General features: G+C 41.9%; 1 protein-coding gene across 4 annotated transcripts; it reads left to right on the top strand.

Annotated features, from left to right (window-relative positions):
* The first annotated feature begins 1260 nt into the window (after window positions 1–1260).
* Window positions 1261–7888, top strand: LOC147420518 (RNA-binding protein 2-like). 4 transcript variants are annotated; one of them, XM_086503918.1, is made up of 7 exons: window positions 1263–1449; window positions 2343–2443; window positions 2516–2837; window positions 2956–3017; window positions 3105–3183; window positions 5249–5419; window positions 5605–5913. In XM_086503918.1, exons 1-6 carry the CDS (start codon window positions 1374–1376, stop codon window positions 5395–5397), a joined length of 789 nt encoding a protein of 262 aa, XP_086360044.1. In that variant the 5' UTR covers window positions 1263–1373; the 3' UTR covers window positions 5398–5419; window positions 5605–5913. The 4 variants fall into 4 exon arrangements, with proteins under 4 accessions (XP_086360046.1, XP_086360045.1, XP_086360047.1 ...); XM_086503920.1 differs by lacking the exons at window positions 5249–5419; window positions 5605–5913 and adding an exon at window positions 6315–6486 and having other exon boundaries at window positions 1261–1449; XM_086503919.1 differs by lacking the exons at window positions 5249–5419; window positions 5605–5913 and adding an exon at window positions 6151–6272 and having other exon boundaries at window positions 1261–1449.
* Window positions 7889–10420: the final 2532 nt, after the last annotated feature.

The raw sequence follows: 10420 nt of genomic DNA on the forward strand, positions 1-10420 counted from the left end.
CTGCAATGCCGGAGAGAAAATGCCAAATGCCTAAAATCATTTATGGAAGTTTGTCATGGGAAAACGGAGCCGCATGCATGCCGATACGCCACAAATGAAATCTTGAGTAATACAACAATCCCACAACAAGTGACAAACATCCTCTTTCGCAATTGAGCAACGAACACAAGATGAAGGGCGTATATGGCATGTCCTTAGAAAAGTGCCCACTAGGAGCACACCAAGCAAACAACGCCAAAGAAACAACCACTCCTTCAAGGGCAAGTGGCTTTTCCACAAAGCAGATAGAAGCTTCCTCCACCAGATATCAGATTTATGCATGTGTCAAAGAGCATTACAATGATCAACCAGCCAAGGTCGAGGTAGAAGAAGAGCATAAACTCGACCGACAAAAAATTCCTAAAAGGGCACTTTTCGAAGATTCCAGTCAAACATGTGATCACCATCGGGCAAAGGCGAAATGGGTGAAAAGTCAACCAACATTTGCTGTAATTCTCTCCAGAACTGGCAATAATGCATACCCAATCCAAACCGGCGAGCTACGAAGGGAAACTCGAAAGTAAATCCGGCTGCATCCACCACATCATCGACCACCCGAATGCCACGACATGAGAGAAAGTACGCTTGGCGAGGCGAGAGGTCAACCAAAGTAAGAGAGAAGGCCCGACTCCAATGAAGACTCTTCAAACGAAGTGAATTTTTGAGCATACCATGGTAAATGAATCATAACCTCTTTCCAAGCAAAGAGCAAAGTGGAAGCAAGCAGACATCCATGAATATGCCCGTCTATCTTACCAAATACAACTTCCCTTGTAGATGATTGCCAGTGGCCAAACGAGGACGTAACAACATGCTAACTTAGGTATGCAAACATAAGAGTCCAACACACACTCACACACATACACACACACACTCTCTCTCTCTCTCTCACTCACTCACACACACACACACACACACACACACACACACACAGAGTTAAGTGTGTGTCTGTGCTAATAAACAGAGGAAAATGGTATAACCTTTCTATCACCCAAGTGTGGTATATTTGTTTTGCCATTTTCCTCTTGAATAACAGGTCTTGAGTTCAACTCTCCTATAGTTTCCTACGACGTTAAAATACTCTTCATCTCAGGTGTGTGTGTGTGTCTGCTAACAAAAAGAGGAAAATGGTATAACCTTTCTTTCACCCAAGTGTGGTAGATTGGTTAGGCCATTTCCCCCCTTAATAACAGATCTTGAGTTCAACCCTCCTCGTCGGACAGATCTTTAGGTCTCTTGGGATAGTTCTCTACAGCGTTCCTGTTCTTCCTCTCTCTCTCGTTCTTCCATCCTGTGTTTAAATTGGCGGTTTTCTTCCTTTCTGCAGCTTCAGCATGGGCGATTACTGGCGGTATGGGGATAGGTTGGCGGCGGGGCAAGTGCCCGTGAAACGTCTGCGAGCTGAGTTCGGTAGTCCACTCTTTTTGGATCTTGGTTGGGTGGCTTTGCTGTTTTCTTCTTGCTTTGTTTTGGGGATCTAGTCGTATGAGATTCTAGTATTGTTTGGTTTTTTGTCCTAGTAGCTGTTAGGGAGTGCAGTCTCTGGCTTGGCACAGAGCCTTGTCTTCTAGGAAATACATGAAGGTTTCAAGCCTTTTGTAGGTGACTTCCCCGGCAGGTTGAAAATGAAAATTCACGGTTCATCTGGCACATACGAGAGCTCTGTCGTTTTGTGAACAAGTAGAGCATTTCTGGAACTCTCTAGGATTCAAGTCCTTCCGACACTTTATTGAGGCTGCTCATAGCCAGGACTCTACTCGAGGGTATCGTTGAATGGCAGTATGATATGCTGCACACCCAATATGACAGACGTAATCATATTGGAAGGCTGTTCAAGATGAAGGTTGTGATAGTAATATGTCAGTAAAGATTTTCGAGATGAATGTCAGTGATACTAATGTCTAGTCTAGATCTGTCTTTTCTGTAAGAGTGCAAGGATTGTGAAATGTGGGAAGACCTTGAGAGGGATGAGTATAGATAGTCATGTTTGAACGCTCGAGTCCATAGGGCAACAAGGTCTATCAGGCAGTACAAAGTGTCAATTAGACGATTTATTCATGGTCTCCTGGATGGTATTCCCAGGATGATTCTTCAAGTTTGCTGGCAGAGAGGGTGTTAGTTGATGATGTTCTTGCATAAGAGAGCAGTGCTCGCCTTTTAATCAGCTTGATTCACTCCTTGTGGCTTGAATTCTGTGGCTTTGTGGTCAAGTATGACTTACATCCAGATACCTAACATTTGTGGCTTCTTGTATCTAATTCATGTCAGCCTTTGCAGCTATTAATGCTTTTGATTCTGTGCAGATGATCTTGCTCCAGCTAGTACGACGTACTACCCTCGCGAGGAACTGCGTTTTGATGACCGAGATGGACGCATGCTTTTGAAAGACACGGACGTTTTGGGGGTATGCCTCCTGTATTTCATTAAGGACTGTCTTCTTAGAGCTTTTAACCTAACTTTTTTGGGGTCCTTACAGATGGGTTACGGCTCTGGATTAACTGGAGCTGAAATTGCTTCAGGCGGGCATCTTTGGCTGGGTGGAGTTGGGGCTACAAGTCTTGGCTTGTCTGCCCATGATGATCATGGTCTCTTGGGACACAGTGGTGGGCGAGTTCTTGGTTTGGATTCCAGCTTAATGAGGCCATCTCCTTTGGGTGTTGGTAATGGCAGACCTGACTATCTTCCCAAACAAGAAAGCCAGGCTCCTCTCAGAGCACGAGCCCCACTGCCTCCAAATGCCTCTCACACCTTGTTTGTGGAAGGCCTTCCATCTGACTGCACTCGGAGGGAAGCTGCACGTATCCTTCTAAGAGTTTGTTCTTTTTGTCTATCATCTTTTTTCTGCTAGCCAGTTGGATGTCAACTTGCGGATCTCTCCAGGGGTGTTACACTTGTCAGACTTGACCTTTTTGCCAGATATCTTTCGTCCATTTTTTGGTTTTAAGGAAGTTCGGCTTGTGCGAAAGGAGGGGAAGCGGGTCAGTTGAATTTGTGTTTAAATGTTCTGAGACCTCTTGTTCCTAATATTTATTAGTTCAGTGACTCTGTACTATCAATGACTGCAGTCCGGAAGCCCTCTCGTCTTGTGTTTTGTGGATTTTCATGATGCCCAACATGCAGCTAATGCCCTGGAGGCTTTGCAAGGTATGCATCCTTCTGGCCTATGAAGTTACTTGGATCTTTTGTCCAGTTGTAGATATCTACTATCGTTGCTTATGTCTTTTAGTAGGTTGCGCACTGGTTCTTGGTATTGATAGTGATCAATGTTGGTTGGTTCTCTATATGTTTTTAAGGGCCTCTGGAAAGTTTTAGAATGCTGTGAGCCAGCTTTTAGGCGAATGATTTCGGTACATACAATCTCCGCTTAAATTATCATATCAGGGTGCGATTGTGACTGAGGATCTGGGTTTCTTGGATCCCATATCTTTGTGTTACTTTGTTTGTGAAAGGCTGTTTCCATTAGCGTGCTACATGTGTTTGCCTCTGGCCTACCTCAAAGCCTTTATGAATGAGGCACTCCTCTTTCACTGCACCTCAGCGGAGCTAAGTCGGGGCAAAAGTCACTGAAGATGTGGTAGAAGAACGGTGGTGCTAAGAATATCGCTGCTTTGCTTTTGCCGGGTGATATTTGTATAGGTAAAAGAGGTCAACGGTTACTGATTAATGGAGGATTTAGTTTTCTAATCTATTGCTCCCATGAAAACTGGTAGCGGAGATGGCGCAAGCTACACTAAATTCAAGTGACGGGCTCTTGGCATTCATGGTGCCTTTTAAGGAAGACTTGTGCTGGTCAATTGACCCAGCTAGGCATGGCTAGCTGCTTGCTTGTCGTGTTCTGATGCTTCTTTTCTGTGGGAGACTATTGTAGTGTCTGCCACGTTGGTAGGAGGCAATATTGATTCAGCTAGCTATTGCAGTTCAGGGAGCATCAATCAATGAGTATGATTAGAAAGTGGTGGGTTTGACAATTAAGTTGCACGGGTTCAAGGAAGGTAGATCTAAAAGCGGAGTAGCCTAGAGTCTCTGAGGTCTGTATGAAACATGCAGAATCAACAATATTTTCTCGTCACGTACGACTGGGAGCTGCCATGTAGCGACCTCCGACCATTGATATAGCTGACATTTGATGGCCTTTGTTTGTGATGACGATGACTGAAAGATTAAATCGAGTGAAATGCAAAAGGCCGGTGTCTCAGCTCTTACGATTTAGTTTTGATCATCAATGGTCTTTGTTCAGAGACAAGTTCTCGAAGATGATGTTTGCGATGAATGGTCAATTTTTTATGTATATGGAGGTTTTTATCTAGTGAAGTGCTAGGCTGTAGGTTAAGCATGAATCAGTATCGAAATACCCATGCTACCCGCATGTTCCTTGGTGTACTGCCTTTCCCAAAATGTGAATATCTCAAAAAATCTGGTTTCAAACTTAATGTTATTTAAGTTGAGCCTGTGAATGAAGCTTTTCTCAAGAAATGGTAGCGAGTGAATAGTATCTAAGCTTAGTTCTTTAGAGGAGTTTTGTAATGGGAAGTTCTCAGTTTAGAGCTCTCTTTACAAGAGCCATTCTTTTGAGCAGTGCACACAGGATTGTTTTCTCTGACTGTTGTATCAGCTTCAAGTGTGCATGTATATGGGGCATTTTTGATTATAATGAAGCAATGCCCTTATCAACATTTGAGACTAGCACATCTGCACTAAGGTTGCTTCTGATTGCCAAGTCGGCAAGCATAAGCAGTAACCTAGAAAAATCTTTCTTCTACTGTTTCTTAACTTAGTAGTAGGCTAGTTGGAACTTTCTGGCGCTAGTTGAAACTTTCTAGCGTAGGGTAAACCTGTGCATTTTTGGGAGTCGATGGCATGCTCTTAGCTTGAAGTGATGAGAGCTTTAGTTTCAAAAGTTCATGTATTATGGAGTCACATAATAAATTGGAGAACACAGTAATGATCTTAGAATATACTCTTTCGTTTTGACGTGTATCCTACCTCGTTTATGAAGCCGTGAAGGGTCATTAGAAGATTTGTAGCTGCTATTGTGAAATCGGAGAGGGCTGTGTTTGGCAGCTTGGGGAGAGCTGTTGTTTTCCTGCAGATAGTTTAGACAGCTATGTTGTCTATGGAATGGTCTGTCCGAACACATTCTTGATGTTTGCGTAACTGCCTTTGCTATACACGTCCGGATAAACTTGCAGGTGCTTGATACTTTTTTCAGGATATAAATTCGATGAGACGAGCCTAGATTCTGAAACGCTACGTTTGCAATTCGCTCGAAGTCTTGGCCCTCAAGGTGGTCGGGAGGACTTCCCCGGGGGCCGTGATCGTGATGATTTTGCCCGAGATGCTCGGCCCATGCGACGCTGAATAAGCTGTTCCCGGAGTGCAGGTGAGGCATCACGTGATCTTCCTTTCTGTCTTCGGGAGCTCTTGCTTTACACGGCAACAAGAATCGTTCCCGTCCCATTGCGGATTTAAGTCTGTTCTGTCTTATCGGCCTGCTAGTTGGGCGTGACCTCTCATTGGTCCGATTTATAACAATCCATGGCTCATGCATCCCACGTTTCTATGCAGCATTCAAAACATTGTTTCACGAGGAAAGGCGTGGCTAGTTTGGATGCAGAAGTACTCCCAACGATCACGTGTTGGGTCATTGCAGTCGCTTATTTGGAACAGTGAAGAGTTTGGAAGTGTTGAACTCCATGAAGCCAGCTAATTTTAAGCTAATTTTTATTACATATGAACTTCAGCGGCTTTACCTATCGACATACTAAAGTAGTTTATTTGCTGGCTCCACAAGAGATAGTTGTACTCGATGATTATTGTAGTTTCCGCCGATCGACAGAAGCTGGGGTTCGATAATTGTGGCACGGTTTGTCATGATGTGGTTTTTGCACGATTTTACTTCTGCTGTTCAAATTTGTGTTTCATAAAAAATTGTGAGTGTGGAGGTTATGAGTGACTGACTGCCCTTTGCTAGATACGTAGTGCACATAGTTTAGTTCTGGTAGCCTGCATTTTTAATTCTTTTTAAATTCTACGGTGAGGTCAGGCCCTTTCTGGCGATGGTGTATTGATATTTGGTTGCTATAAAGATGTATTATCCCAATCATATGGCAGGTAATCCCTGCCATGTATGGTGGGTTTGCTATTTTACTTGTCCATACCGAAAAGATGAACTTATTTGTAGGCTAAGTAAATTCTATCCTGTTTTCTTGCCTGAATAGTTTGCAGTTGTATCCAGCTGTAGCAACTGAATCTCATTAAGGATCTTCATATGGCAGGTAATCCCTGCCATGTATGGTGGGTTTGCTATTTTACTTGTCCATCCCGAAAAGATGAACTTATTTGTAGGCTAAGTAAATTCTATCCTGTTTTCTTGCCTGAATAGTTTGAAGTTGTATCCAGCTGTAGCAACTGAATCTCATTAAGGATCTTCTTAACTTGCTGAAGGTATTTATAAGGGTAAGTAGCCCACTGGTTTGATCTTTAAAAGTTGGGCAGGTATGTGAGTTGTGGGTTTCTTTCTTTTCAGTCTTTTTCTGTTTAGTCATCTGGACATCGGTTGTGAATTTATCTATATTGTGTTCAATGGCTGCTGTTGATATTCATCATTTGCTTTTTTGACTTCTTTGATTATGATAACTTTTGGGAAGGAGTTAAAGTACCTAAAAAATGATCTAGAATTTGTCATTCGTATACTTTTGGGAAGGAGTTAAAGTACCTAAAAAATGATCTAGAACATTTGCGTTGTTACTGAAGTACTTTTCCAATATATGTACGATTAGAGCCATGGAAAGAAGGAAAGGTTTTGTGAAGACTAGGACCATTGAAATTTGTACAGCAGATGCCTTTTGTTCTTGAAAGAATCCCATTCTAGGTAGTTGGCTTAATGTAGAATAATGCTGACCTATGAAAGGTTTTTGCGAAGATCAAGCATGGTTCTTTGCTATGAATGTTACTGATTTTGCTGTGATGCTATTTAGAATCAACCCCGTGTCCTGTCTTTGAAATAGACTATAATTATCATTGCCTCCCAGTGCTGTTGTCCTCACCCTGTCCAACATTCCCTTTGGATGTGTTCAGCTTTGTAGTTGATAACAGGTAATATATTGAGACAGAACAGTTGCAAGGTTTTAAACAGGAACCTGAATGGTGAAAGATATTGCTTCGGCAAGCAAGCCTGCATGCCAGCTAGACCAACAGGACAAATGAAGCAGAAGGATAAAAACCTCGCACCCTACTACAAGTAAAGTGGTTCTAAAAGGGGATTCTGGTAGGCTTAATGACTTTTGAATAATGGTACAATTGAGCCTTAATGTCTTTGCTAGAAGAGTACTTAGCTGTAAAACTCGACTCAAATGGCTTTTTGAACTAAGTCAAAAGTAGAGCACACTCGGTAGCTGTAGCCTTCCCTTTTAAGTGTATTTGTGGCAGGGTGTTTGGTACGTGCAGCAGGTTTATTGGAGGAGGCTTTCTAGCATTATCAAAAGAGGCTTCTAGCAGGTTTACTGGTTGGCAGCTGTATTAAACTGATGTTGGGAGGAAGCAATCATTATAGTTATTTGAGATAGGTAGCTGCTAAGGTGGTGGGAATCAAGATTGTAGAATCAGAAGAATTTGATTTTGCCTTTCACAAGGCCTAAAGAACCTCACCAGCCCTGAATTTGTGCTAGTGAGTGCCTACATATATGTGCATGTCCTCGTGCATTTATGCGTTCATTACAACACATTTGCATGTTTGTTTTGGTTCTCATTACAATCTGATCTGCATCTCACTACCCCCTCGTAGCTTATGGTGGCCTTGTAATCTCTTTGAGGGACCATATTTATGTAATAAAGCCTACGCCTTCTCGTTTACACTTGTAAACTCCTTTTGTGCAGTTTGTTGAAAGCAGATTTGTTGGGTTGCATTTAAATTTGTACCTCATGTGCTGTAGTAAATCTAGGCTTTATGTTTTTCTGATCATTGTGGAATTTTGTTTAGACATTGGAGTTTTTTTCCCTTTTGAGAATAAAAGTTTTAAAACCTGCTAGTGCCTTCGTCACCTCTACTGCCAAGATTGATGTTAGTAATATTTTGACTAATTTGGTAGGTGTCATGTTCTTGCTAGACTGATTTCAATCAATCTACATCCTTCAAGGAGCTTTCATAGCTTTCAAGGTGCTTCGGTTGTGAATATTGCACACAAATAGCTTTCAGAAGTGATGTCCTCACTGTTGTGCCATACTAGCTAAAATCCTGTGCTATAATTATGTTTAAAAAGATCTTCAATCTTTTAAGCGGATCATCAGGCACGTGTTTAGGCGTGATGCAGAAATTTGAAGATAGCCTTGCTCCATGTTTATTTTTTATTGTAACTTTTGTAGTTAACAGTCTTTGGCTGGGTTCATACCCAGTGGAAGGGTGCGTGGTTTCATGCGTCGTGGACATTGAGCAAAAAAACATTTGTGCTTCTCCGCACCCACCAAACCCCCCCCCCCCTCCCCTTCCCGTTCCTTTTTGGGAACCAGACTCTCCTGCCCGCTGTTCAGCGTGGATCGTGAAGATGAGAGTTCGAACCCTTTACCATGACATGAGAGGCCGGATTTATTTTTGACATTTTTTCTAGCTTTGCTCACTCCCAAGTGTCGAACCATCACGTTGCAGCTTTTTGGATGTTGGTACGGTTCCCTCCTCTTGTGAACGGAACTCCGCAAGTGTCTGAAAACTGAAGCTTTTACTGGCGCCTCCATCTGAACCCTGTTTGGTTTGCAAACGTGATCAGATCTGAAAAGGGTAGAGCAAATGCTTTAGTCTTTTCTGTTTGCTTTGTAATGTCTGTGACTTTGAGACAGCCTTCAATAAGCCAGTTGGCCTAGTCTCTTTTTGGTTGAGGTAAAAGGTGTCTCGACCTGTTTGGCTCATCAACCTGTCAATGAAATAATGAAAGATGAGGTTGAAATATTGGAAGACATGTTTGGCTTAGGAGATTAAAGGCGCATCAACCTGTCAATGACATAATGAAAGATGAGGTTGAACGCTCCACAAGCATGAGGTATACAACTCATATCACAAAGAAGAGAACCATGTGTGTCTCTTCTCTTTTAAGTCAACAAACATGCTGGTCGATAAAGTGAAGCTGTAGAATTAATTTGTTCTAGGGGCTTTGTTTTGCAAGAAATCGTTTATGCTGCACGGAGAGTTGACCTTTTTTTTAAAATTCAATTGTAGCCATTCTTATTGCCTTAGCATTGACATCTAGTCTAAAATCATTGAGATCTATTTTGAAATCATTGAGCAAACTTGATACATATTCTAGCCACGTCAAATGCTGACGTCTCATAAGTTGGAAACATGGTAATCCAAAGCATTTTGTTTGGATTAATTAATACCACCTTCAAGCTCCTGTCTACTAGCATTCTACTAGCAAAGTCTCGTGTCCAAAAGTTCCCAACTTAGTTCCAAAAGATCCAATAGATTGCTATAATGATTTCTCTTTATATTATAAAGTATGGTCTTCAATAGTTTTATTGGTGATGGAGGGGTATCTACTTACCTTTCCCTTTTCTGTAAGTTGTAGGATTTACACAATAATTGATGTCGAGAGAATAGGAAAAGTTGAATGTGATAATGATCAAGAAAAGCATGAGGTTGAAGACCTAAAGGAGAGTGCAATGCTCGAGAGTTCAAGACTAGATCCGTGACCCTTAGTAGACCAATACTAAGGAAGAAGCTTGTTTGGAGGCTGACTTCTTCTATGACTCCTAGAGATTACATAATAAACGATCAAGTGCGTCCGAGAGTTGTAGGATTTACAATAATCGATGTTGAGAGAACAAGAAAAGTTGAATGTGATAATGATTAAGAAAAGCATGAGGTTGAAGACCTAAAGGAGTGAGTGCAATGTTTGAGAGTTCAAGACTAGATCCTTGACCTTAGTGGACCATTGCTAAAGAAGCAGCTTGTTTGGAGGTTGACTTCTTCTATGACTCCTAGAGATAACATGATAAATGATCAAGTGAGTTTGAGAGCGACTCCGCGAGTGAGTCTGAGAGTTGTAGAATTTACAACAACCGATGTCAAGAGAATAGGAAAAGTTGAATGTGATAATGATCAAGAAAAGCATGAAGTTGAAGACCTAAAGGAATGAGTGCAATGCTTGAGAGTTCAACCCTAGATCCTTGACCTGAGTGGACCAGAGCTAAAGAAGAAGCTCTTTTGGAGGTTGACTTTTTCTATGACTCCTAGAGATTGCATGATAAATGATCAAGTGAGTCGGAGCGAGTCTGAGAGTCTAGAGGACAAGAAAAGTTGAATGTGATAATGATCAAGAAAAGCATGAGGTTGAAGACCTAAAGGAGTGAGCAAGACTAGATCCTCGACCTTAGTGGATCAGTGCTAAAGAAG

Source organism: Adiantum capillus-veneris, chromosome 28, assembly GCF_014529385.1.
Source record: "Adiantum capillus-veneris isolate H3 chromosome 28, ASM1452938v2, whole genome shotgun sequence".
NCBI classification, from domain to species: Eukaryota; Viridiplantae; Streptophyta; class Polypodiopsida; order Polypodiales; family Pteridaceae; genus Adiantum; species Adiantum capillus-veneris.